Consider the following 27,890-nt stretch of genomic DNA (forward strand, 5'->3'; position numbering starts at 1 on the left):
CTGCTAACCCAGAAATAGTGCTTCAGGTTAAGAACTTTGCTTCAGGATGAGAACAGAAATCGTGCTGCAGCGGCAGCAGGAGGCCCCATTAGCTAAAGTGGTGCTTCAGGTTAAGAACGGACCTCCAGAACGAATTAAGTACTTAACCCGAGGTACCACTGTACTCAGATATTCAATATAGATCATACATTCTCTGGGGATGGGGGGGGGGGCAGGTTCAGCTTTGAAGCTGCGCTTTAAAACATCACAGCAACAGCTAGTCCAAATTGGGGATGGACAAATTTCCAGTCCCATCTCCCTTTCACACGTTTTTACCCATAATTCTGTTCCCACCTTAATCCAGTAAATTTTGTTTCTAAACATTAAGGCCCCAAATAATGCATTTAAATGTGTTTCCTCTCCAGCTACGCATTAAATCTGTATTTTGATACACTGCTGAAAATTGCTTCCCAACAACTGGAGAAATGTAAAATCAGTTGGGTAGGTTTATTTCAAGTTGTAGATTAGCCAGAGGCACCTGAATTCCAAAGACAGACAATATTAGAATTGAGAGAACAGTGGTCTGACTCAGTTAAGGCAACTTCATTTATTCATTTCATATAAATAGCTACATGTTTCCAAAACAACGCAATAAAAAAATTTCCATACAAAGTCATTTATAATGAAGTTAGCATATTAAATATTTTATCCAGTGTAATACAGTGAGGCAGTAATGTACAGTTTTATGCAGCATATTAAAGCATTAAAAAGTTGTTTAGTTAAAAATGTACACACGTTTTAGCTCTTACACCATTCAGATAAGAACAGTGTTTTCACTTTTAATTTCAAAGCAACAACTCTTTTATGCATTCAGTAGTCAAAAATGAGCCAATATTGACCTAGTTTACATCCAGACTGAAGAATAAACCAGGCTTTTGCCAGAATCTCTCATTTTTGCTAAATTTGACCTAAGAAAATGGGGCTCTGCATTTTTATATTAAACTTGTCAGTTACCTTAGAAGAGGTTTGCAACACCAACCCTTTTGCAGAAAAAAGCTCTGAGGCAAGGATGCAGGGTTCGTTAATCAAAGGAAGGGCAACTATGAGATTTTCAGTCTGTTCAAGCACAGTGGAACAGTAAAAGACCCAGACAACCGATGCTTAGAAAAACCTCCAAAAGTCTGTACCATGACTGCCGACACCTTGTAGTCCCATCCAAGAGTTTAACCTGCCTCCGTAGAAGTCGGGGCTGGTTAAACCTGCGGCCTTCCAGATCCCTCCAACAACACTGAGGGCCATAGATTTGCCCGTCCAGATGTAGATTCTGGAGTTCCTGTTCTATTTGTGTGTCTGAGCACAAAAACCCAAATAAAAGCAGTGATGTCACTGGAAAAATTGGGTGGTGCATGTTCACTCTCCCTTGCATGAGAAATACAGGCAGTGCGTATATGTGTAACTACAGCTCTCGGTTGTTGTAACTTGCAAAATGCTACACTTTGAGCTGCATTTTCCAGTGGATAACTGGGTGCGGAAATCAATCCTTGACATGATCTTCCCTTTACATTGGAAAAGGGGTAAAAGGTAAGTTAGCAGCTTTGAATAAATGGAATGTGTGGTGGAACATTTTCTGCCCTGGTATTGGATATGCTGTTTGCTTTTGGTGGGAGAAAGGCAGAGAGGAGAGTCTTTGCAAATTCAAGGGCATCATTATAGTCCAAATGGTATGGTAGGAGCTGGACTGACCAGCTGGGTTGCATTGCTCATCTGAACTCCTGGTTGAGTGAGCTTGAATTGCCATTATTGTGCTAACGGTGATCCAGAGATCACTGCCTCCTCACCAGAGCGTTTGGATTACCAGCAGACCATTGCTGAAACAAGTAAGACTTTGACCTTCCTTCAAATATTTTAATTTCAGCGTGGCTGCCAAAATTTTGCAAAGCCCAAATAAAGTGATCGCACCACAAGCAATGCATTAACTAAAATAACCTCCAGTATGTTTTAGCAGTACACAAGATGCTCCATGAATCATAAACAAACAAGGAAATAATAAACGGTGGTAATTTGACATGAAAGGTTAAAGCGCTTGGTTAAAAAATTGCACTGGCCCAAACAAGATTGGTTCTGGCAAATTCCTGGTTTTGGTGACCTTCAAAACAGCTTTGTTTCTGGCCCCAGGAGGACCAGAATTAACCTCTTGCCTCCAAAATGAGAAGTCCTCTGGTCCAGGAATAGAAAGTTGCATTTTGCATGAGGATGAGACAACAAGGAACGGGAGTATTGCACCTGGAATCAAGTTGACTTCCTTCTGTCTGCAGCCTTCTCATCAATGTCAAAGAACCATTCTTTTTCAAATGTCAATTTCAAAGAAATTGTGTCTTAAAAACCAAACATCCTTCCCATAGGAAAGACATACCAAAAAATGGAAAACCCAGCAGCGACAATTTCAAGTTCCTTCTCTTTTCAGCATCCTTTGTTAGGACAATGAATGCTGCTGTGCAACTCTCAGGAATTGTGTAGGACCTGCCAACTTGGGCGGAGTCTTATTTCCTTCTGGATGAATTTATAACACGACTGGAGATGGGAAGAAAGAAGAGAAACCTTGTGGTGGAGACTGGCACTCATTTGTAAGATTAAGATCATCCTAGATACACCAGAAATCCTTTGTGGCACCCATGGCAGATACTCTCAGTGCTATGAAACCTCTCTTGGTTCTGTGGTAAACTTCTCTGAACGCCTGCCTGCTCTCTGGGGTAGCTCAGTTGGCAGAACAAGGGACTTATTCTGAAGGTCATGGGTTCGAGCCCCAGAATCAGCAAAAAATTGGACTAGATGTATTCTATGATTCTAGCAATTATAGGAGTGGACCATTGCATTCATGTTTCACTAGTGGAAGCCCCTGGGTGGCCAGTTTAGGAAATAATGTTATCTATTTTCCATCAATCTAATTCGACTGTTTTATCCACCGTCAGAGTCTAATTTTTGTCCTTACCTCGAGTGCTGTCAGTAGGAAGTCGTACATGCCTCCTTCATTTGTCGGATCCATCAGATCTCTGATCAGGTGGATTTCTGCTCCTAAATGTTGTATACTGGATTGTGGAGGGGAAGGCAAGATTATTCTGTTAGAACAGCGATATCTTATGACATCTTAAAGACTTCTTAAAGCTTTCATGGGCCAGAGTCCATTTCGTCAGATGTATAAAGGCATCGTCCTCATTGTACATACTGTACAGTGGTACAGATGCAGGCAGAAAGTATTAGAATCAGAGAATCATAGAGTTGGAAGAGACCACAAGGGCCATCGAGTCCAACTCCCTGCCAAGCAGGAATCACCACCAGAGCACTCCTGACATATGGTTGTCAAGCCTCTGCTTAAAGACCTCCAAAGAAGGAGACTCCACCACACTCCTTGGCAGCAAAGGTCAAAGCCAACCTCACCCCCTAAAAACAACATCAAAAAGCAGACTGTTAATTAGCTTAAATGTGCCAAGGACAAAACATCCCAGCATTGTTAACCTAATTAATACCTGTAAAAAAGGGTAAAGGTACCCCTGACCATTACGTCCAGTAGTGACTGACTCGGGTTGCGGCGCTCATCTCGCTTTATTGGCCAAGGGAGTCGGCATACAGCTTCCGGGTCATGTGGCCAGCAGGACTAAGCCGCTTCTGGCGAACCAGAGCAGCACACGGAAACGCCGTTTACCTTCTCATCGGAGCAGTACCTATTTATCTACTTGCACTTTTGTGCTTTTGAACTGCTAGGTTGGCAGGAGCAGGGACCGAGCAACGGGAGCTCACCCTGTCATGGGGATTTGAACCACCAACCTTCTGATTGGCAAGTCCTAGGCTCTGTGGTTTAACCCACAGTGCCATACCTGTAGTGGAGTTCAAACCCATTATCTTGGTTTAGGTCAGGATTAAACATCTTGACAAGTTCCTACAGTGGATGCTCGGGTTGCAAATGTGATCCGTGCAGGATGCACGTTCGCAACCCGCGTCTGCACATGCACGGGTTGCGATTCGACGCTTCTGCGCATGCGCACTGTGCAATTAGCGCTTCTGCGCATGTGCGACTGCCGAAACCCGGAAGTAACCCTTTCCAGTACTTCTGAGTTTTGGCGATCTGCAACCCAAAAAAACGCAGCCTGAAGTGGCTGTAACCCGAGGTATGACTGTACAGTGGTGCCCCGCAAGACGAATGCCTCGCAAGATGGAAAACCCGCTAGACGAAAGGGTTTTCCGTTTTGGAGGTGCTTCGCAGGACGAATTTGCTATGGGCTTGCTTCGCAAGACGAAAATGCCTTGCGATTCCTGGGGTTTTTTCCCCCTCCCCCCCTTTTTCCCAAGCCCCTAAGCTGCTTAACAGCTGATCGCTAAGCCGCTTAACAGCTGATCTAAGCCGCTAATAGCCTTTTAGCAGCTAATCCACTAATCCCTTAAACCTTTAATAGCCGCTAAACCGCTAATAGCGCTAATAGTGCTAATCCGCTAATGGGCTTGCTTCGCAAGACGGAAAAAAACGCAAGACGAAGAGACTCGCGGAACGGATTCTTTTCGTCTTGCGAGGCACCACTGTATTTGGTTAGGGTCGCCAAAATCACGAGGAATCCTGCGTCTTTAATAGTTGCACAGAAGCCATAATTCTAGCAGGTATATATAGCTTGCCTTAACAGCCTCTTTTGGTTGCGTATAGTCAGCATAAATTCAGGGGTATAACACTTACGCCAGAGAAAACAGCTGCATTGAAGGGATTCTTGGTAAGGGTCTTTGTGTGTGTATACAGACTCCAGTCAGCTAACTGTCAGCACGCTTTGTAGCCTGACTTGAACTCAGTTCTCTGCACTTTAAGCACATCTTGAAATCTGATCAACTGAAAGCCCACTTTGAATAGGGATCGACTGCGCACCTGCGAGCTGGGAACTCGCAAGCAGATCTCAGTGGGACTTGCCGTCAGCACTGGTTAGTGCTGAGACGGGAAGCCCCGCTTTTAAGCAAGAACCAGCTCCACTTGGCAGCTCTTGTAACCAATCCCAGAAGGGCTTGCATTTGCTATCAATAAAATAATCATTTCCAATCAAAACAATTATTCAACATGGCATTTTACCCCCACCAACTTCTTCTAAAATGCTCCACACAAGCGTACATGTGAACAAAAACGTAAAAAAATGACATGTGGCCATAGCTCAAAAACTTGACCTGATTGAGCAAAACCAATGTGATTTTTGGATTCAGCGCATCAGATTTGTCCTAAATCAGCTGAAAAAACGCAGACAACAATTTTTTTGTTGACCAGTGTAATAATAATAATAATAATAATAATAATAATAATAATAATAATAATTTATTATTTATACCCCGCCCATCTGGCTGGGTTTTCCCACTCTGGGCGGCTTCCAACAAAATATTAAAATACAGTAATGCATCAAACATTAAAAGCTTCCCTAAACAGGGCTGCCTTCAGATGCCTTCTAAAAGTCTGGTAGTTGTTGTTCTCATTGACATCTGGTGGGAGGCGTTCCACAGGGTGGGTGCCACCACCGAGAAAACCCTGTGCCTGGTTCCCTGTAACCTTATTTCTCGCAAGGAAGGAACCGCCAGAAGGCCCTCAGCACTGAACGATTGGGGTGGAGACGCTCCTTCAGGTATACAGGACTGACGCCGTTTAGGGCTTTAAAGGTCAGCACCAACACTTTGAATTGTGCTCGGAAACGTACTGGGAGCCTATGTAGGTCTTTCAAGACCAGTGTTATGTGGTCTTGGCGGCCGCTCCCAGTCACCAGTCTGGCTGCCGCATTCTGGATTAGTTGTAGTTTCCAGGTCACCTTCAAAGGTAGCCCCACATGGAGTGCATTGCAGTAGTCCAAGCGGGAAATAACTAGAGCATGCACCACTCTGGCGAGACAGTCTGTGGGCAGGTAGGGTCTTAGCCTGCGTACCAGATGGAGCTGGTAAACAGCTGCCCTGGACACAGAACTGACCTGCGCCTCCATGGACAGCTGTGAGTCCAAAATGACTCCCAGGCTGCATACCTGGTCCTTCAGGGGCACAGTTACCCCATTCAGGACCAGGGAGTCCCCCACACCTTCCCCCCTGTCTCCCCAAAAACAGTACTTCTGTCTTGTCTGGATTCAATCTCAATCTGTTAGCTGCCATCCATCCTCTTGAGCTACAGGGGAGGCAATTTCAAAAGTCTATATAACAGCTTGCACACCAATGTTCTGAATCCCTTCCTCCTGCCTTGGGGGGGGGGGGCTGAGCACCCTATTGCAACAGATTAATAAATATCAGGCTTACTAGCTGCTTTGCTTCTCAATATTCTCTGGCTGGCCTCTGTTATTTTTCTCTTGCCAATAGAGAACCTACATAAGGACACTATATGGGCTCTTGGGTACCCCATAAGGGAAAAGGAGCAGTTTTTTTCTTATAACACCCCCACCCCCAGCTGGGAAAAACCAGAAGAAATTTATGATGCTAAGCTCCAAAACAAACCAGCAACAACGGAACAGTTCCGGAGCTATTTATACTCCAATCTGCAGACACGGAAATGGACCCTCCTGAGGACCTGACCCAACCACATTGGAAAGGATGAGCAAGAAGGAGACCTGTTTTCCTTACCTTGCCCTCGTCACAACATACATCAACAGTGGCAAGAGGTCGTCCATTGGCAGGCTATATTCCTTCTCCAGCACCCGGTTCACTGTCTTCTCAATTTCCTCGTATGTCTTTTGGAGGATGTCCAGTTTTTCCCGCGGGTCAACGGTAGTGCTGCAAAAAGGGGAAGACCTGGTGAGCATCAACGTAAGCCCTAAAACACCCAAACCAGAAAGCATATGAAAATCCTTGGGGAGGCGAGTGTGGGCTTAGTCCTCCTCGATTTGGATAGGGCCTATGATCCAGTGCCTTGGGAATCTCTGCTTTCCTTTTGGTGAATGAGCAAGTTGCTAGTCCCTATGGAGGAACTGTCAACCCACAGTAATGCTGGCCAGGCTAGAGGGCAATAGGGTTGGGGGCGGCTGAGTTAAGAGAGTCAGACCAAAGTGCATGGCCCAACTAGGCTCATAGGAAGTTACTATTTCTCAATCGAACCCATCTCACAGGGTTGTTGTGAGAATAAGGAGGTGCAGAACCATGCAAGCTGCCTCCAACACCATGGAAGGAGGAAAAATAAAAATAAAATTGGTTAAAGCTGACCAAAAGTCCAGAGGTACCATTATTATTATTGCAGTCACGAAATTAAAAGACGCCTGCTTCTTGGGAGAAAAGCAATAACAAACCTAGACAGCATCTTAAAAAGAAGAGACATCACCTTGCTGACAAAGGTCCTTATAGTTAAAGCTATGGTTTTCCCAGTAGTGATGTATGGAAGTGAGAGCTGGACCATAAAGAAGGCTGATCGCCAAAGAATGGATGCTTTTGAATTCTGGTGCTGGAGGAGACTCTTGAGAGTCCCATGGACTGCAAGAAGATCAAACCTCTCCATTCTGAAGGAAATCAGCCCTGAGTGCTCACTGGAAGGACAGATCCTGAAGCTGGGGCTCCAATACTTTGGCTACCTCATGAGAAGGGAAGACTCCCTGGAAAAGACCCTGATGTTGGGAAAGATGGAGGGCACAAGGAGAAGGGGACGACAGAGGACAAGGTGGTTGGACAGTGTTCTCGAAGCTACCAGCATGAGTCTGAGCAAACTGCGGGAGGCAGTGGAAGACAGGAGTGCCTGGCGTGCTCTGGTCCATGGGGTCACGAAGAGTCCTAAACGACTAAACAACCACCACCATTATTATCAATTTATGATGATGGGGTGGAAGGTTCACAGGCTATGAAGGACTTGCTCACAAATTTATTGACAGCTGCACAAATTATGATAGCTAGGAAGTGGAAGGGGCAAGCAGAATATAAAATGGAAGAATGGTATAAAGAGGTGTGAGATATCGCTCTTAACGTTAAATTAACATGTGCCATTACAGTAAGACGGGGAATATGCAGGATTTTGAAGCGATACGGAGGGTGTTTGCAGAATGTGTGCTGTTAAAACGGAAAGGAGTCAAACCATCGCAAGAGGTTCTTGAAATTTTGGGAGGTTGGATAGTTACAATAAAATGGTCTCGGTGACACACATTTTTATTCCTATTCATTTATGATTATTACTTTGTCAGAGAATGGAAGAAAGAAAGTGTCAAGAGGAAAAAAGAAAACAAATTTCTGCTGTTAACTGTTTCTCCACTTAAAAAATAAATGGGTGGCAACTTACATCAGCTTCTGTAGACATTCAGTAGCAGAAAGAAAGCAGCGGTCTTTGACCAGTGATCGTCTCTAAAATACACACACACACACATATATAGAATTATTGTTGTTCCTATTTATTTATTATCCACTTGCACCTGGGACCTTGTGCTTGAAAAGCAGGTGTTCTGCTCCAGAGCTGTGGTCCCTTCCCATGCTTGGAAGTGAGGAAGCTTCCTTATGCTGAGCCCAGACCATTGGTCCACTAGCTCAGTATTGCTTCAGACAGAATGTCCCCCTACCCTGCCCAGAGATGCCATTGAGGACTGAGCTTGGGACCTTCTACGTCAGGCATAGGCAAACTCGGCCCTCCAGGTGTTTTGGGACTACAACTCCCATCACCCCTAGCTGGTACGGAAGCTGTACTACCCAGGACAGGATGGGGTTGTGCAGGGTTGTTAAGGCAGCAGAGAGCATTGTTGGCTGCCCACGCTCCACCTTAGAGCAGATTTATGCCACAAGGTGCCATAGGAAGGCACTGGACATAGTAAAAGATCCATCGCATCCTGGTCACTGTCTCTTCGAGCTCTTGCCGTCGGGACGGAGATACAGGACGATGAAGACAAGAATGAGCCGTCTTAAGAACAGTTTCTTCTCCAGAGCGATCTCGGCCCTGAATGGGAAGCCCGGACTTTGAAAGTCATCTAATCTCCCTTGCTGTATTATATTGTATTGTTTAATTAGTGTTTTTATGGAGCAGTCAAGTAATTTCGTTGTCCCCGAAGGGGGCAATGACAATAAAGATATTATTATTATTATTATTATTATTATTATTATTACAACAGGACCAGTGGTCAGGGATGATGGGAGTTGTAGTCTCAAAACATCTGGAGGGCTGAGTTTGCCTGTCCCTGTACTATGTGCAAAAGATGTGTATTACTAGGAAATTGGAAAGCTCCTTTGTACCACCAGACCCTCTAAGTTAGCTATATTAACTGGCTGAAGCTCAAGAAACCACAGAATTGAATTCCAAATATCACTGAATTTGTCAACAACAACAACAACAACAGCAACCAGAGCTTTTTCCTAAAAAAATTTTTAGGGGTACTCTCATTTTCCTACTCATATTGAAAAACTGCCCCTCAATGAAGCCAAACGTAGATTCACAAAATGTTTAGGGGTATGTGCCCGCCCCCGCATCCCCCCAGGAAAAAAGCACTGATGATGATAATAATAATAACAACAATAATAATTGATTTATTATCCATCTGGTTGGATTTGCTGTTTTAGGGGTTGTTTTTAAAAGTGTGGAACGGATTAATCCATTTTGCACTACTTTCTATGGGAAAGCTCGCCTTGGTTCTGGGACGCTTTGGTTTCAGAATGGACTTCTGGAATGGATTAAGTTTGAGAACCAAGGTACCACTGTATATGTGTGTGTGTGACCACAGAATTGACCCTGGTTCCTTCTCCCTGCAAGGCAGCTCCTTCTCCATTGAGCCACACCTGTGCTACTCAAATGAGTTTTACACGAGGGATCTGTTTCTACATTTTTTCAAGGCATCCTCTCGCTGTCATCTGCAGCGGTCCAGTCCCAGGTTACTGCATACGCAAACCAGAAGAGAACTGAGAGTAGACTTACCTGGTTACTTGTGAGCGTCAGATCTTTGAGGGGCCACAAATATCTGAAATGAGAAGAGGCCGGGGTCAAAGGGTGGAAGAGGGATTTGCGTCTGGAGCAGCAAGGCTTGCTTGTGGGCTTCCCAAAGGCATTGTGGGAAACAGGATAAGAACGAAACACAAGCCTTTTAGTATGAGCCAATAGCCCATCTAGAAAGGTTGCTTTCTGCTGCTCCAGAGAAGTGGACACGGAGCAATGGATCCAAACTACAAGAAAGAAGATTCCACTTAAACATTAGGAAGAACTTCCTGACAGTAAGAGCTGTTTGACAGTGGAATTTGCTGCCAAGGAGTGTGGTGGAGTCTCCTTCTTTGGAGGTCTTTAAGCAGAGGCTTGACAACCATGTGTCAGGAGTGCTCTGATGGTGTTTCCTGCTTGGCAGGGGGTTGGACTCGATGGCCCTTGTGGCCTCTTCCAACTCTATGATTCTATGATTCTAGTCCAGAATCCTGTTTTCAAAGTGGCCAGCTAGATGCCTTATGGGGAACCCTGAGCATAAGAACTCCTCTCTCGCAGTGTCCAACAAATGGGACTCAAAAGCAATGCTGCTTCCAGCCGCAGATGTGCATTCTTCAACAACAACTTCGTTGGACTGGTCATGTTGTGCAGATGACTGATGATCGTCTTCCAAAGCACCTACTCTATTCCCAACTTAAAAATGGAAAGCGTAATGCTGGCGGTCAACAAAAGAGGTTTAAAGACTGTCTCAAGGCAAATTTAAACACCAACAATTGGGAAACACTGGCCTGCGAGCGCTCCAGTTGAATAACAATACAGTGGCACCTTGGTTCTCAAACGCCTTGGTACTCAAACAACTTGGAACCCAGACACTGCAAACCCAGAAGTATGTGTTCCGGTTTGCAAACCTTTTCAGAAGCCAAACGCAAACCCAGAAGTATGTGTTCCGGTTTGCAAACTTTTTCCAGAAGCCAAACGTGCTCCGTTTTGAGTGTTACGCTTCCGATTTGAGTGTGACGCTGAGGTCTGTCTGTTTTTGCTATTTACGGTATTTTGCGTTTTTGTTTGTGCGGCTCTTTTTTTAAAAAAAAATGTGACTGCGTAGAACCCAGCTCAGCTACTGATGGATTGGTTGGGTGACTGCAGCACATTGTTTATTGCTTTCATTTTATGGATCCATGGTCTCGTTAGATAGAAGAATTCATGTTAAATTGAATTCATGTTAAAAGTCTGGAACGGATTAATCCCTTTTGCATTACTTTCTATGGGAAAGTGCGCCTTGGTTTTGGAACGCTTTGGTTCTGGAACGGACTTCCGGAACAGATTACGTTTGAGAACCAAGGTGCCACTGTAATAAATAATAATAATTATTATTATTATTAGGTGTGGACAATACAGTGCTAGACTGACTGACCAAAGATATGACGGGAAAGGGCTTTAGCTCAATGGCAGAACATCTGCTTTGCATGCAGGATATAGAAAGGGAGGGAGAGAATTTCTACAGCATCCACAACCACTCACTTTTGGACCTCCAGGAATTCAAGCAGCTTAACATCAGGAAACAGGCTCAGATCCACAATCCCTTGGCAATACAGGTCATCCTCTTTCTGGTGGTAAAGCATGTAGAGCATTGAGAGTTCTGGGTAGAAACACGGCAGGATGAGGGGCAGCACAAGGGCCGGTCCGTTGAGGTCACTGAGGCAGAGGAAGCGGAAAGGGAAGTTTGTACAAAGGGCTGCAATCCAGAATACGGCAGCTAGACTGGTGACTGGGAGCGGCTGCCGAGACCACATAACACCGGTCTTGAAAGACCTACACTGGCTCCCAGTACGTTTCCAAGCACAATTCAAAGTGTTGGTGCTGACCTTTAAAGCCCTAAACAGCCTCGGTCCAGTATACCTGAAGGAGGGTCTCCACCCCCATCTTTCTGCCCGGATGCTGAGGTCCAGCGCCGAGGGCCTTCTGGCGGTTCCCTCATTGCGAGAAGTGAAGTTACAGGGAACCAGGCAGAGGGCCTTCTCGGTAGTGGCCCCCGCCCTGTGGAACGCCCTCCCATCAGATGTCAAAGAGAAGAACAACTACCAGACTTTTAGAAGACATCTGAAGGCATCCCTGTTCAGGGAAGCTTTTAATGTTTAACAGACTACTGTATTTTAACACTCTGTTGAAAGCCGCCCAGAGTGGCTGGGGAAACCCAGCCAGTTGGGTGGGGTATAAGTAAAAAATTATTATTATTATTATTATTATTATTATTATTATTATTATTCACAGAGGACCTTGTGCTTGGCGCTTGCTTTTCGCAAACCGGCCTTGGGAAACAGAGCAGCGTAAAAAGGATTTTTTTTAAAAAAATGCAGAGTGTCTATTTTGTAAAATTTAGACACCGCTTGATTGAAAACGAAACCTCAAATTGGATTAATGCATTCTAATCAAGTAGCTGGGTCAGAATGGAGCCAACCGTTGAGGGTAGGTTAGTGGGAGAGGGTCTTTTACTGTAGGATCATAGGGGCAGGGACCTGTTTTTGATCAGAATCCCCTGTTGCTAAGCACACCGTGGGCTTTGATGGAGCTCTAGAAGGGAAATAAAGTAGAATCTAAAAAGGTAAAGAACCCCTGACAGTTAATTCCAGTCGGAAACGACTCTGGGGTTGTGGCACTCATCTCGCTCTATAGGCCGAGGGAGCCGGCGTACAGCTTCTGGGTCATGTGGCCAGCAGGACTAAGCCATTTCTGGCGAACCAGAGCAGCGCACGGAAACGCCGTTTACCTTCCCGCTGGAGCGGTACCTATTTATCTACTTGCACTTTGACGTGCTTTCGAACTGCTAGGTTGGCAGGAGCTGGGACCGAGCAACGGGAGCTCACCCCATTGCGGGGATTTGAACCGCCAATCTTCTGATTGGCAAGCCCGAAAGGCTCAGTGGTTTAGACCACAGCGCCACCCGGCTCCCCAAAGTAGAATCTAATTGCAAATAAATAAATAGATTGCAATGCGCTTTAAAATAGGACTAGGATGTAACCCACAATGGTGATAATTAATTGGGAGGGCAGGGGCTATGCCCATATTATAAGGGTTGTGGGTCAATGGTAGGGCCTGCTCAAGGGCATCCTCAAGGGCATCAAAGTAGGGCTGAAAAACCTGGCGAGCTGCTGCCAGCCAGTGTCGACAATACTGAACTAGCTGGACCAAGGATCTGAATCAGTGTGAAGCAGCTTCCTGCATTCAAGAAGCAAGAAAACCATCCCGTGCCGCTACCTCTCCTCCATGCCTCCGGCAGACGGTTGACCTTTGACCTCCAACGCAAGACGCAGCAAGCCCCTGAATGGCAAAAACAGCAAATAAAAGGAAATTAGGGCCACTTAAAATCAGTGGGTGCTCACAAGCCAGACAGGATTGCTGAACTCAAATGGTTCTAACAAATCTATCAGCTAGCTTCCTGCTATGTACAAGGGAATGTGCTTTGCTACTAGCTTACTTCCCAAACCGGAATTAAGATTGCCGGAAAAAATATCAACAACCTCAGATATGCAGATGACACAACCTTGATGGCAGGAAACGAGGAGGAATTAAAGAACCTTTTATGGAGGGTGAAAGAGGAGAGCGCAAAATATGGTCTGAAGCTCAACATCAAAAAAACGAAGATCATGGCCACTGGGCCCATCACCTCCTGGCAAATAGAAGGGGAAGAAATGGAGGCAGTGAGAGATTTTACTTTCTTGGGCTCCATGATCACTGCAGATGGTGACAGCAGTCACAAAATTAAAAGACGCCTGCTTCTTGGGAGAAAAGCTATGAGAAACCTAGGCAGCATCTTAAAAAGCAGAGACATCACCTTGCCAACAAAGGTCCGTATAGTTAAAGCTATGGTTTTCCCAGTAGTGATGTATGGAAGTGAGAGCTGGACCATCAAGAAGGCTGATCGCCGAAGAATTGATGCTTTTGAATTATGGTGCTGGAGGAGACTCTTGAGAGTCCCATGGACTGCAAGAAGATCAAACCTCTCCATTCTGAAGGAAATCAGCCCAGAGTGCTCACTGGAAGGACAGATCCTGAAGCTGAGGCTCCAGTACTTTGGCCACCTCATGAGAAGAGAAGACTCCCCCGAAAAGACCCTGATGTTGGGAAAGATGGAGGGCACAAGGAGAAGGGGACGACAGAGGACGAGATAGTTGGACAGTGTTCTCGAAGCTATGAACGTGAGTTTGACCAAACTGTGGGAGGTAGTGGAAGACAGGAGTGCCTGGCATGCTCTAGTCCATGGGGTCACGAAGAGTCGGACACGACTAAACAACAACACTAGCTCACTAGCGTGAGCGAGGAAGGGTAATATTTAATCAATATAGCCTCTCCTACTATCCTCAACATTCCCACCATTAGCTACCCGTGAAAAACATTAAAGACTGGTCTGGTTTGCACCCAAGAATACTGGGAATTGCAGTTCACCAGCCAGGCTCTCCCAAGGGTGCCCCATTTCATACTCTCTCCCTCTGCCACCCAAGACTCAGCACCCATTGGCTACCGAGGATGCTCATTGGATTTGCTTCCTGTGAATTATTCTATTAAAGATTTATTGTGCTTCTGCGAAACCCCAGGATTCCAATACTTTCTGAACCCTGTTTCTATCTTCGCTAAACACCTGCATTGGCTGTGACAGGAACCATTATCACTCCCTCTAAATGGCAACCATGTTCCAGGGCCCCATCATTACTTATCTGCATATTGAAACTGAAATACTTTATTGTTACTTGTACAACTTGTATACAGTGAGATTACAGGAGCACCCCCCACTCAGCTCTCTTAGTCTTAATTCCCCTCGTTTACTGACGCACACCCACCAAACCCAAAAGTCAGTTGCCCTGTTGTTATCTTTTCATTCAGCAGCCTAACAGCCCAGGGATAGAAGCTGTTCTTTACCCTGTTGGTGCGACTAATCCTGCTTCTATATCTTCTGCCCGAGGGCAGGAGATCAAGAAAGTGCCGGCCAGGGTGTGAATCATCCCTGAGAATTTTCCTCACTCTCCTGGGGCAACGTTCTTCCGCTATTTCATCCAGCGGATTCATGGGACAGCCCATAATATCTTGTGCTGTATTCACCACCCTCTGTAGGCACTTCCTATCAGATGATGTCAAACCAGCGTCCCACACTGTGATGCAGTATGAAAGGACACTTTGTATTGTGGACCGGTAGAAGGAGGTCATCAAATGTTGATTGACATCGTTCTTCTGCAATACTCTGAGGAGATGGAGTCTCTGTTGGGCTTTCTTAACCACCTGGGTTGTGTTTATTTTCCAAGTAAGGTCTTCACTGAGATAAACTCCCAGGAATTTAAAGGAAGAGACTCTCTCCACATATACAGAAGCCCTGGGGGTTTGGATTTCACTAGCGCATCCTTGAAAAGAATCCCCTGGCAAAATTTGCCACAAGGTAAGCTACGCAAGAGGTCACCTGCAAGGTGGATCCTCTTTGAGTTTCTCGGAGCAAAAACAACCATCCCAGAGGGATGCGTGCAGATACGTACTGGTAGAATTCCCAAATCTTCTTTGCGTAATGCTTGACCTCCTCTTGCGCCATGCTGAGAAGATGCTTGTTTGCTCCAATCCCAGAGTAGCTGGCTTGGAACGCCAACGTCAGAGCCTTCAGGAATTTCCCCAGGGGGTGCAGAGAAGATTGCAGAGCCTGCGAAAGCGACGGGAAAACATAGCCTCTTCAGATTCAAGGCAATATTCAGCTATTGGGAATTGATTTACAGTGGTACCTCTGGTTGCAAACGGGATCCTTGCTCCTGCCTCACCTGGCTGGCGCCACCACCCCCCCGTCGGCAACCAACCAGGTGCCGCCGTGGGGGGCGTGTTCAGGAGGCTATATGCCGTGGCACCAGCCTCCCGCTCGCCCTCACTCCTCGCGGACCCGTCTCGAGTCACCCGCCCTCCACTCTCTTTAGCTCAGGGTTAGGTTTACTTGGCCTTGCTATGGACCTTAGGTTGGTCGCCCTGGTTGTCTGGGGGGCCTGGTAGGAATTTTTCCATTTGGCACTAGGCTTTTTGGTTTTTTCGCCTACCTCATAGCAATCGTCACAACTTTCGTGGTATTGGTGGGTAGGTTAGGCATTGGAATAATGTGTTGTGGTGTGATGAAGAGCTAGGTGTGGCCATCGCCTATGCCTTCAATTTTGGGTATTCCGTTAAAGGAATCTGGCGGTCGTGTATTCTGTCCGATGCCTGCTTGGCGGGAGGCCATGGCACGACCCTCGGTGACATCAGGGGAGAGCCTTTCGTTGGATCAGCATCAACAGGCTCCACCCCCTTGGTGAATCAACCCCTTTGTGTGAGCATCCAATGCCTAAGCCAATACCTTCTCACTGCTGTAATCAATAAAGTTGTGGCCTTTTCTTGCCCATAAACCTTATATCACGTCTCCTTGTGTGTTCCTTCCACATCGCGGGGATCGGGTCCTCGCACCACAACCCCGTTTGCAACATGAGCAGAATGCAACCTGCATCTTCAGGTCGCGATTCGCTGCTTCTGCACATGCACATGACATCATTTTGAGCGTCTGCACATGCGCGAGCGGCGAAACCCGGAAGTAACCCTTTCTGGTACTTCCGGGTCGCCACCGGACGCAACCTGAAAAGACGTAACCTGAACCAAACGTAACAAGAGGTATGACTGTACAATGAAATGAAAAACATGTTTAAGACGTTTGTTAAAAAAAAACCCAGAAGCCTTTTTGTTAGGTATTACAGGACAGGACTTGCCAAAAGACTGGAAGAAGTTTTTCATGCATGCTACAACAGCGGCTAGGATCTTGCTAGCCCAAAAATGGAAAGATGAAAAGACAGGAAAGAAGAGTGGCAAGCAAAACTTATGGAATATACCAAAATGGAGAAGCTTATTGGTAACAGAGACTTTAAGAAAGATTGGGAACCGTTTATGATGTACATAGAAAAATATTGTAAAGAAGTGGACTCATTAGCAGGGTTTGTGCAAACACAATTAAGAAAACAAGTGTGAAAGTTAAGGAGCGATAACTGGGAAAATAAAGTGTAAGAGGTCATTTGGAAAGATTTGGTATAAAAATGGTAAGAATATAAGAACATTTAGTTAAAAGATTTCAGAATTAAGGTAAAATAAAATAAGCAGAAGTAGCAAATATTTAAAGAACCAGAAGAGGAAGTTGAGAGAAGTCAAGGGTGGGTGTGGGTGGGGGATATTAAGATTAATATATATCTTCTTGTGTTGATGATGATTATGTTGAATATAAAATTGTAAAACCAATTTAAAAAAACAGATTCAAGGCTAGGTTGGCAGGAGCTGGGACCGAACAAGGGGAGCTCACCCCGTCGCGGGGATTTGAACCGCCGACCTTCCAATCGGTTTAGACCACAGCGCCACCCGCATCCCCAATTTTGACATAAGGTATAATAAAAGTTAATTTGGGGGCTAAACTACCGTATTTTGTGCCCCATAGGACACACCGGCCCATAGGACGCACCTAGTTTTTTGGGGGGGAAATAAAGGGGGAAAAATTATTTCCCATTGGGAGCTGGGCGGGACTTCGCGCCCCGCTCCCGATGGCCGCGCAGAGCTGCGCTGAGCCCGGGACTGCAGGCAGCTCTGTGCAACCCTCGGAGCCGGTCTCCCGAGGGTTGCGCAGAGCTTCCTGATGCCTGGAGAGCAAGAGGGGTCGGTGCGCACCGACCCCTCTCGCTCTCCAGGCTTCAGCGAAAGCCTGCATTTGCCCCATAGGATGCACACACATTTCCCCTTCATTTTTGGAGGGGAAAATGTGCGTCCTATAGGGTGAAAAATACGGTAAATTTGGGGGCGCTGGGCAGATCTTTGCACCCCAGGAGCACATATGCTAAAGACGGCCCTGCTTGGCGTTATCAGGATCACACTCTTACCAACAGAGCTATTATGCAAACAGTGTGGAACAAGTTACCTGGTGCAGGTAATCTTGCAGGTCATCCTTCTCCTGGTGTTCAATGAGTTCTTCAAGGTAGTCAACTTTCCTGGGAGCCTCTTCAGTTCCTCTGAGAGAACAAAGATTAACAGAGCGCCTGGTTCCCTGTAACGGCTTCTCACAGGGATAGAACCGCCAGAAGGCCCTCGGAGCTGGACCTCAATGTCCGGGCAGAACAATGGGGGTGGAGAAGCTCCTTCAGGTTCTACCTGGACACTGAGGTCCAGCTCCAAGGGCATTCTGGCGGTTCCCTCCCTGCGAGAAGCCAAGTTACAGGGAACCAGGCAGAGGGCCTTCTTGGTGGCGGCACCCGCCCTGTGGAACGCCCTCCCACCAGATGTCAAAGGGAAGAATAACTACCAGACTTTTATAAGACATCTGAAGGCAGCTCTCTTTAGGGAAGCTTTTAATGTTTAACAGACTAAAGGTAAAGGTAAAGGGACCCCTGACCATTAGGTCCAGTTGTGACCGACTCTGGGGTTGCGGCGCTCATCTCGCTTTATTGGCCGAGGGAGCCGGCGTACAGCTTCCGGGTCATGTGGCCAGCATGACTAAGCCGCTTCTGGTGAACCAGAGCAGCGCACGGAAAGGCCGTTTACCTTGCCGCCGGAGTGGTACCTATTTATCTACTTGCACTCTGTGCTTTTGAACGGCTAGGTTGGCAGGAGCAGGGACCGAGCAACGGGAGCTCACCCCGTCGCGGGGATTCGAACCGCTGACCTTCCGATCGGCAAGTCCTAGGCTCTGTGGTTTAACCCACAGCGCCACCCGCGTCCCTGTGTTTAACGGACTACTGTATTTTAATACTTTGTTGGAAGCCGCCCAGAGTGGCTGGGGAGACCCAGCCAGATGGGTGGGGTATAAATAAATTATTCTTATTCTTATTCTTTTTTATTATTATTCTGGGCTGAGGCCATTTAGGGCTTGAAAGGTCAGCACCAACACTTTGAATTGTGCTCGGAAACGAACTGGGAGCCAATGTAGGTCTGGACCGGGGTTATATGGTCTCGGCTCCCATTTCAAATGTGAGCTGAGTTCAGGTTTTGCTCCAATCCCTTCTCCTCACCTGTGGCAGAAGAGATACTCTTGGGATTTCCTCAGCTCTTTGCTCGTCTGGACGTGGAAGCCCATGAAAGCCTCCTCTGTTTCCCCTTGACCACCTGAGCGGATGAACTCCAGGAAGGGGCTGTAGAGGCCTTCCCATCTTTTCTCTACCGGGAATACTTCCTGACCCAGCTGGCTAAACAAGGAGAGAAAGGTTTCTCAGACAAGGGAAGTAATAGTGCCACTGTATTCTGCTCTGGTCAGACCTCACCTGGAGTACTGTGCCCAGTTCTGGGCACCACAGTTCAAGAAGGACACTGACAAACTAGAACGTGTCCAGAGGAGGGCAACCAAAATGGTCAAAGGCCTGGAAACGATGCCTTATGAGGAACGGCTAAGGGAGCTGGGCATGTTTAGCCTGGAGAAGAGGAGGTTAAGGGGTGATATGATAGCCATGTTCAAATATATAAAAGGATGTCACCTAGAGGAGGGAGAAAGGTTGTTTTCTGCTGCGCCAGAGAAGCGGACACGGAGCAATGGATCCAAACTACTAGAAAGAAGATTCCACCTAAACATTAGGAAGAACTTCCTGACAGTAAGAGCTGTTTGACAGTGGAATTTGCTGCCAAGGAGTGTGGTGGAGTCTCCTTCTTTGGAGGTCTTTAAGCAGAGGCGTGACAACCATATGTCAGGAGTGCTCTGATGGTGTTTCCTGCTTGGCAGGGGGTTGGACTCGATGGCCCTTGTGGCCTCTTCCAACTCTATGATTCTATGATGGTCTCCAAGAATCACAGAGTCGGAAGGGACACCCAGGGTCATCTAGTCCAACCCCCCGTGTTACCGAGTTAAAAACAAAAGAGGAATGGAAATGGGCAAAACTGATGGTAATTGCAGCCTGACAGGTTATGGTGAGTGATTGGGAAAATGCAGAAGAGCTAGGGGTGAACCAATGGAGGGAAAAACTGAATAATATTATAATTTTAGAATACCTAACTGTGAAGATACTTAGAATGAAAGGGTTTAAGGTCAGTAAGAAAGAGGAGGATTGCTTTGAGAAGATATTGAATTATTTGAAGAATTTGGGGCAATTAAAATGTTAAAAGTTAAATAAACCTTGTGGAAGGAGGAGTGTAAAGGTATATGGAAGTGTACATATGGTTAATTTGAATATGTTATTATTGAATATTATATTATTGAATATTGTATAACCAATGTATCAGCTGCCTGGGGGAGGGATTTCACTGTGTTTTGGTGGTTGGTAAAAAATAAAATTTTATATATATATATATATATATATATAATCTAGTCCAACCCCCTGCTATGCATTCAAATTCACACAAGCCCCTACATTCCCGTCCCTTGACGGCTGCAGAGTAACGGAGGTAGTATCCCTGTGTGAATGAGCCAAGAGAGGAAGCGTGGTGCAGTGGTTAGAGCAGCCTCTCTCAGATGTTCTTGAGCTACAAGACCCATCATCCCTGACCACTGGCCAAGCTGGCTGGGGTGTGTGTGGTAGGAGTGGTAGTCCAATGGCATCAAAGCTTGAGAAAGGCTGGATTAGGGACCTGGGAGACCCGGATTCGAGTCTCCACCTTGGGCCAGTCACTGGCTTCTCCCTGTCTCCCTCTCAGGGTTGCTGTTGTCGTGGGGACTGAATGAGGAGGGAAAGGGCCGTGTGTGCCATTTTAAGCTCCTCGGTGGGGAGGAGAAAGGTGTGGTGTAAATGAAAGAAATAAATTAATAAGAGCACAGATCAAATAGCCACAAACGATCCTTCAACGCTTCTCCAGCCCCACGTTTGTTGTCTTCTATTAATTATATTTATTCCACGCCTTCCCTACGAAGAGCTCAAGGGGGCAGCAAAAGCACAGACTCTAAATGTGCTTGTATGGTGGTAAAACAGTAATGTATAGTTCAAGCTCTGGTTTTCCCAGTAGTGATGTATGGAAGTGAGAGCTGGACCATAAAGAAGGCTGATCGCCGAAGAATGGATGCTTTTGAATTCTGGTGCTGGAGGAGACTCTTGAGAGTCCCATGGACTGCAAGAAGATCCAACCTCTCCATTCTGAAGGAAATCAGCCCTGAGTGCTCACTGGAAGGACAGATCCTGAAGCTGAGGCTCCAATACTTTGGCCACCTCATGAGAAGAGAAGACTCCCTGGAAAAGACCCTGATGTTGGGAAAGATGGAGGGCACAAGGAGAAGGGGACGACAGAGGATGAGATGGTTGGATAGTGTTCTTGAAGCTACCAGCATGAGTTTGACCAAACTGCGGGAGGCAGTGGAAGACAGGAGTGCCTGGCGTGCTCTGGTCCAGGGGGTCACGAAGAGTCAGACACGACTAAACGACTAAACAACAGCAAAAGGTGTAACAAAATAATCGTAATAACCGCGGTTCCCACTCGCCTCCGTTTTCACCTTCGCAAAAACAACCTTGTGAGGGAGGTTAGGCTAAGATGGGACGGCTGGCCCAAAATCCGCCACCGATTCACTGCAATTCCTGCGTGTAAGGGGGTTGGACTGGATAATAATAATAATAATAATAAAATATAATAATAATAATAATATAATAATAATAATGTTTTATTTATATCCCGCCCTCCCCAGCCAAAGCCGGGCTCAGCGTGGCTAACAAGAGTAACAACCCTTGAGGTTCCCTACCTGACTCAACAAGCCAATGAAATGCAGGAAGAAAGTTGCCCCCGCTTTAGGCCAAAGCACTGGTACTTAACAGGTTAACCAAACTCTCTTTTTATTAATCAATCTGTCTATATAATTTTTATTAAATTTTCTGTCTGCGATTCAAAGTCTGGGGCTGCTCTAGCAAAATAATCAAAATATAATTTTTATTACATTTTCTGTTTTACAATTTAGGATATTCATTTATACAACCCTAAAATATCAGTGACTTCCCTTCTTCCCTTTCCGTGGTTCATTTTACATATCATAAATCCCTGCAGATTTTACATAAACGAAACCATTCAATATTCCATTATTTCTTCCGTCAAAACTTATTTACACTGTTGAATTTATCCTAAGCTGCCAACATTTTCAAGTGTACACAAATCCCCCCATATAGTCCATAAACATTGTCCAATCTTCTCCAAATGTATGTTCTTCTTGTCCTCTTATTCTATATGTTAGGTCCGCAAGCTGCGCATACTTCATAATTTTAAGTTGCCATTCTTCTTTGGTTGGGACCTCGCTCGTTTTCCATTTTTGGCTTCGGGCCGCCGTAGTGGCATACATAAATAACCCTTCTTGACACCTAGGAATTTCCATCTGAATTATCCCCCACCCACCCAAAAAAAGGACTCTGGCTTTTGGGGGAAAGGTGCTTTTAAACATTATTTTCACTTCATTATAAATTATTTTCTGGCCCACGTAGGACCAGTCTGGATAGTTAGCCTTGGTGAGGACTTGACGTTTTCATCCCCAAAATGTTTTTTTACTTTCTGCTGAAATGAGGCAGCATTTTAACGTTGTATTTTAATCTTGCTTTTTAAGTTGTATTTCAATCAATTGTTTTACATCTGGTGTCAGCCGCCCTGAGCCCAGTCTTGGCTGGGGAGGGCGGGGTATAAATAAAATTATTTACAGTGGTACCTCAGGTTAAGTACTTAATTCGTTCCAGAGGTCCGTACTTAACCTGAAACTGTTCTTAACCTGAAGCACCACTTTAGCTAACGGGGCTTCCTGCTGCTGCCGCGCCACCGGAGCACAATTTCTGTTCTCATCCTGAAGCAAAGTTCTTAACCTGAAGCACTATTTCTGGGTTAGCGGAGTCTGTAACCTGAAGCATGTGTAACCTGAAGCGTATGTAACCTGAGGTACCACTGTATTATTATTATTATTATTGTTATTATTATTATTTCCCAATACTCCTTTACCCTTTTACAAGTCGACCACATATGAAAGAACATTTTTTTCAGAAGTAAACCACACTCTCAACTCCCACTTACAGTTTCTCTGCGGTGTCATCCTGTTCACCGGACGTGTCCAGGATTCCTTGAGTTTGCAGCCCGTGGGTTGATTTGCTGCTGAACGTGCCCTCCAGAGTGAATCCGTTTGGGAAGGTCAGCTTGCCCTGAAAACCATCACCAAAAGCCTGGGTTAATTTTTCATTCATTCATCGAAACCATTCATACCCTGGGATTGTATAGCGGCAGCAGAATTTCAGGTAGCCTGGCATCATTGGCAAGGAGCAGGCGGGTTAACCGATGGATGCCATTTCCTCTGGCAAATTGAGATTCCTGCTTTGCGGGGGGAATGGGAAAGTCTTATCTAAATCATACCTATTGGGCCATGGTACACACAACTCCGGGACGCGGGTGGCGCTGTGGGTTAAACCACAGAGCCTAGGACTTGCCGATCAGAAGGTTGGCGGTTCGAATCCCCACGACGGGGTGAGCTCCCGTTGCTTGGTCCCTGCTCCTGCCAACCTAGCAGTTCAAAAGCACGTCAAAGTGCAAGTACATAAATAGGTACCGCTCTGGCGGAAAAGTAAACGGCGTTTCCGTGCGCTGCTCTGGTTCGCAAGAAGCGGCTTAGTCATGCTGGCCACATGACCCAAAAGCTGTATGCTGGCTCCCTCGGCCAATAAAGCGAGATGAGCACCGCAACCCCAGAGTCGGCCACGACCGGACCTAATGGTCAGGGGTCCCTTTACCTTTGCACGCAACTCCAAATATTCATTAATGCCCCCACTGTTCTCCAGGCAGAGTAAGTCCAAGAGCAGGGGTTGTCAAGAGCTAGTCCTACACTCGAGTAGGACCCTGGCAGATACACATGCCCGACTGGCATGTTCTCTCCCTCCTGGTAAATCGTTCGGGAGCTTCAAAAGCTTTCTTCTGCCCAAACATCACAGTGACTGATGCCAACAGACACAGGCACACTTAGGGATCTGCAGAGTCTTCGCAGCTCGCGTAACAGACCTCAGCAACTCAGCATTTTGGCTAATCTACTTTATTTACATATAAACACACACGGAGCACTGCAACATGGCTCCCTCTCTCTCTAGCATCAGACAGCAAAGAGAGAGAAAACAAACGACAATAGTCCCACTTCACGGAACACAGTAACACAAACATCCTGTCTCCGTCACTTCCCACTCTGTGGAGTCAAAACCTACACTGTCATGTGATAGACAACAATCCCATGACTGCAATCATGGAGCAGGAATTCTAACGGGTCAGCAATTTTTTTCAGCAGGGGGGGGCGGTCCACTGTCCCTCAGACCTTGTGGGGGGCCGGACTATATTTTTTTTTGGGGGGAATGAATGAATTCCTATGCCCCACAATTAACCCAGAGATGCATTTTAAAGAAAAGGACACATTCTACTCATGTAAAAACACGCTAACCATGTGTGGGAAGGATTGAGAAGGCGATTGGGCCGGATCTGGCCCCCAGGCCTTAGTTTGCCTACCCCTGTCCAAGAGCAACATAGTTCCTCCTGTGAAGCTTACATACCCAAAGGAAGTGACACAGCAGCAAAGGGGGAAAGTTTGAGGAGGGAAAAGGAAAAAGAAGCAAACACGAAGTTCTTCATGTTACGAGGTTCTCATGATGACCAGAGAGCAGTGCCGGATTTACGTATAAGCTAAACAAAGTATAGCTTAGGGCCCCACCCTCTTGGGCCCCCCCAAAAAAAATTAAAGAAAAAAAACAGCTGGATGTACATTTCCAAAATATAAGATAAAAAAACAAATAAAATGGCTCTAGATACCTATGAGGTCCATAAATTACCATATAGCATATATTCAGCACAAAAAAATCAGCGACAATTTGTTGTTGACAAAGGACAGCTGGACATCGAAAGGGCTCCATTACCTTCAGCAGCAGAGGGCCGCATCAAATCTAAATCCGGCCCTGCCAGCATCTTAAAAGCATGGCTTTAGGAATATTTTCCAAACAGCACACTCTTTCCCGACCCAAATGTGGTCAGTCAAGCCCAGTTCGCAGCTTTTTAAGCCCAGAGCAATTGAAAAGCCGAGCCCACAACTCACTTTGCCGACAAAAGTCAAGTCTCTGGTGAAGTTTCCCACAAAGATTGAGTCGTCTTCCAGAAGGAGCGTCCCAGGTCCCTGCAGATCGTAGGAGAGAAGGGGAGGTAAATTAGCAAAACAGGCCTCCTAACTGTGCATACTTAAAAGCAAAAGGGAATTATGAAACCCATATAACATTGTGCAAACTTGACGAACTCAAATGACTTTTTATTTTGCAGAAGTTATTCTGATGGAACTCTTGAGTCCAGGCAATCCTCCGCCTCTGCAAGCGTCTATTTGCACTCATATGGGCTAGAAACTTTTCTTCCCTTTTTAAAATAAAAAGTAGGAAGAAGAGTGAGGTTCTGCTGGTTCAAATTTCTCCTAGGTCCTTGTCTCTCAGCCTCCATCCTTGCAATATGATACTGGACCGCTTTGCAGGGATGTTCGTAAGACTTGCTTTGGCACGACACTTGAGTAAATTGGCAAAAATCCAAATCAAATACAGTGGTACCTCGGGTTAAGAACCTAATTCGTTCTGGAGGTCCGTTCCGAACCTGAAACTGTTCTTAACCTGAGGTACCACTTTAGCTAATGGGGCCTCCTGCTGATGCCACGCAATTTCTGTTCTCATCCTGAAGCAAAGTTCTTAACCCGAGGTACTATTTCTGGGTTAGTGGAGTCTGTAACCTGAAGCGTATGTAACCTGAAGCGTCTGTAACCCAAGGTACCCCTGTAAGTATAGAAAATGTAAAGAGAAAGAAGATTCTTTTCATCATACGTGGTGGTCTTGTAGTAAGGTTAAAACTTGCTGGGAAATGATATACAGTGGTACCTCGGATTACATACGCTTCAGGTTACAGACCCAGAAATAGTACCTCAGGTTGAGAACAAAAATTGTGCTCCGGCGGCTCGGCAGCAGCGGGAGGCCCCATTAGCTAAAGTGGTGCTTCAGGTTAAGAACAGTTTCAGGTTAAGAACGGACCTCCGGAATGAATTAAGTACTTAACCCGAGGTACCACTGTATAATGAATTGGAAAATGTGTTTAAAATAACATTTGTAAAAAACAAAACAAAAAACCAGAAGCTTTCCTTTTGGGAATTATAGGAACAGAACTACCCAAACTGTATAGAAATTTATTCATTTGTGCAATTGCAGCAGCAAGAATGCTCCTCGCCCCAAAATGGAAGGAAACAGAAGTCCCAGAAAAGGAAGAACGGATACAAAAACTTATGGAATATGGAGAAATGGCAAAACTCACCAGAAAAATAAGAAATCAACCTAACAAACTTTTTTTTATAAAAGAATGGAATAGTTGCAAATAAACTGTAAACGGATAAGAACATTGGCAGGATTCTTGTAATAACCTGCAGTTTTATAAAAAAAGTATATACTTAAAGTGGATGACTATATGAGCAAATTAAGCTACAGTGGTGCCTCGCAAGACGAAAAGAATCCGTTCTGCTTTTTCCCTCCAGACAGGCCAGAAAGATGATTTAAAGGCCTCGGACACCAGGCAACCTGGCTGATGGACTGAATTGATGGATTGGAAAGACTCTAAAAATTTGTAAAAAGGATTGGCAGCACCCGATACCGGGGGGATGAGATGGGGGAAAAAATTGGAGATTATTAAGTAAAACTTGACAAAATATGGTTTTAATAAGTATTTTGAGGGGATGACGGAAGGAAGTTAACTGGTTCCAGGAGTAAGATAAGGAAAATGAAAAACTAAGATATAAGGGTACATAATTATAGAATTTAAGATTAGAAGTTTTAAGATAAATTCTCTTTTTCTATTATTATTGTTTGTTTGTTTTTAAAAGAGGTAAAGGTAACTAAGGGAAAAAGTATCAAAAGTTGGAGGGAATTTGCCGATTAGATTAAAATCAGGAATATAAAGAGGGAGGTGGGAGGAAGCCATGGAAACAAGTTAAAGGAAAAAAGGGAATGTGAGACTTTGTGTTGTGTGGGGTATTTTTGTGTTTTGTTTTTTTGGGATTTTTGTGTTGGGGGATGGGGAAGAGGGTTTTTTGTTTTTTTGTTTTTCTTTTCTCCTTTTTTTTTTTCTTTCTCTCTTTCTGCTCTTTTTTTCTCTGTTTTTTTGTGGATATGTTTTGTTTTATGTTGTTGGAAAATCTCAATAAATATTTTTTTTTTTAAAAAAAAAAGAATCCGTTCCGCGAGTCTTTTCGTCTTGCGGTTTTTTCGTCTTGCGAAGCAAGCCCATTAGCGGATTAGCGCTATTAGCGGTTTAGCGGCTATTAGCGGCTATTAAAGGCTTAAGGGATTAGCGGATTAACTGCTAAAAGGCTATTAGCAGCTTAGCGCTTCAGAAAAAGGGGTTGGGGAGCGGAAAAAAACCTCAAAAATCGCAAGACATTTTCGTCTTGCGAAGCAAGCCCATAGGGAAATTCGTCCTGCGAAGCACCTCCAAAACGGAAAACCCTTTCGTCTTGCGGGTTTTCCGTCTTGCGAGGCATTCGTCTTGCGGGGCACCACTGTAATTTGGATATGCAGAAACTATGAAAAATAAATTTAAGGAACCGCAGAAAGAGGGGGAAGGAAGTCGAGTTTTGAAATGTCAAAATGACTGTAAAATGATCGAAATGTATAGAATTGAAAATCATAATTTATTTATTTTTAAGCACTTGATGAAGGCTACCTGACAAGCCTGCATGAGAGTTCAAACCTTTTATTTCCTGGTGATCCTTACCACCATTTTATCCATGTGGAAAGTTCTCTGATAGCAGACGCCTGATTGCATGACCACAAGCCCCGGCCCATGTCTCTGGTCTTCATGCCACATCCCAATGTACCTCTCCCCTCTGAAATATAATGAGAAGAATCACAGAATTGTAGTGTCGGGATATGACCCTGCCAGCATATCAGGATGAAAGCTGAATAAATCATTCCGAGCATATTCTCTTTCTGCAAACCTCATTACAGTGGTACCTTGGTTCTCAAACTTAATCCGTTCCAAAACCAAAAGCGTTCTAAAACCAAGGCGTGCTTTCCCATAGAAAGTAATGCAAAACGGATTAAGAAGAAGAAGAAGAGTTTGG

The 27,890-nt window shown here is 45.3% G+C and overlaps 1 protein-coding gene across 4 annotated transcripts in view; it reads right to left on the reverse strand.

Annotated features, from left to right (window-relative positions):
* Positions 1-571: 571 nt before the first annotated feature.
* ALS2CL (ALS2 C-terminal like) overlaps positions 572-27,890 on the reverse strand; it is a 105,194-nt gene continuing 77,875 nt past the window's right edge. For all 4 annotated transcript variants that reach the window (XM_083406169.1, XM_083406172.1, XM_083406170.1 and 1 more), the window contains exons 14-26: positions 27,542-27,653; positions 24,849-24,926; positions 22,805-22,929; positions 18,865-19,038; positions 17,778-17,868; positions 15,355-15,512; positions 13,091-13,153; positions 11,357-11,530; positions 9,839-9,881; positions 8,225-8,286; positions 6,592-6,741; positions 2,969-3,065; positions 572-2,550 (exon numbers count right to left, since the gene is read on the reverse strand). In XM_083406169.1, the coding sequence (XP_083262295.1) occupies positions 2,482-2,550; positions 2,969-3,065; positions 6,592-6,741; positions 8,225-8,286; positions 9,839-9,881; positions 11,357-11,530; positions 13,091-13,153; positions 15,355-15,512; positions 17,778-17,868; positions 18,865-19,038; positions 22,805-22,929; positions 24,849-24,926; positions 27,542-27,653 (1,396 nt within the window). In that variant the 3' untranslated portion in view covers positions 572-2,481. The remainder of the gene's footprint in view (positions 2,551-2,968; positions 3,066-6,591; positions 6,742-8,224; positions 8,287-9,838; positions 9,882-11,356; positions 11,531-13,090; positions 13,154-15,354; positions 15,513-17,777; positions 17,869-18,864; positions 19,039-22,804; positions 22,930-24,848; positions 24,927-27,541; positions 27,654-27,890) is intronic.

Source organism: Podarcis tiliguerta (assembly GCF_965153285.1).
Source record: "Podarcis tiliguerta genome assembly, chromosome: 12".
Classification (NCBI taxonomy): domain Eukaryota; kingdom Metazoa; phylum Chordata; class Lepidosauria; order Squamata; family Lacertidae; genus Podarcis; species Podarcis tiliguerta.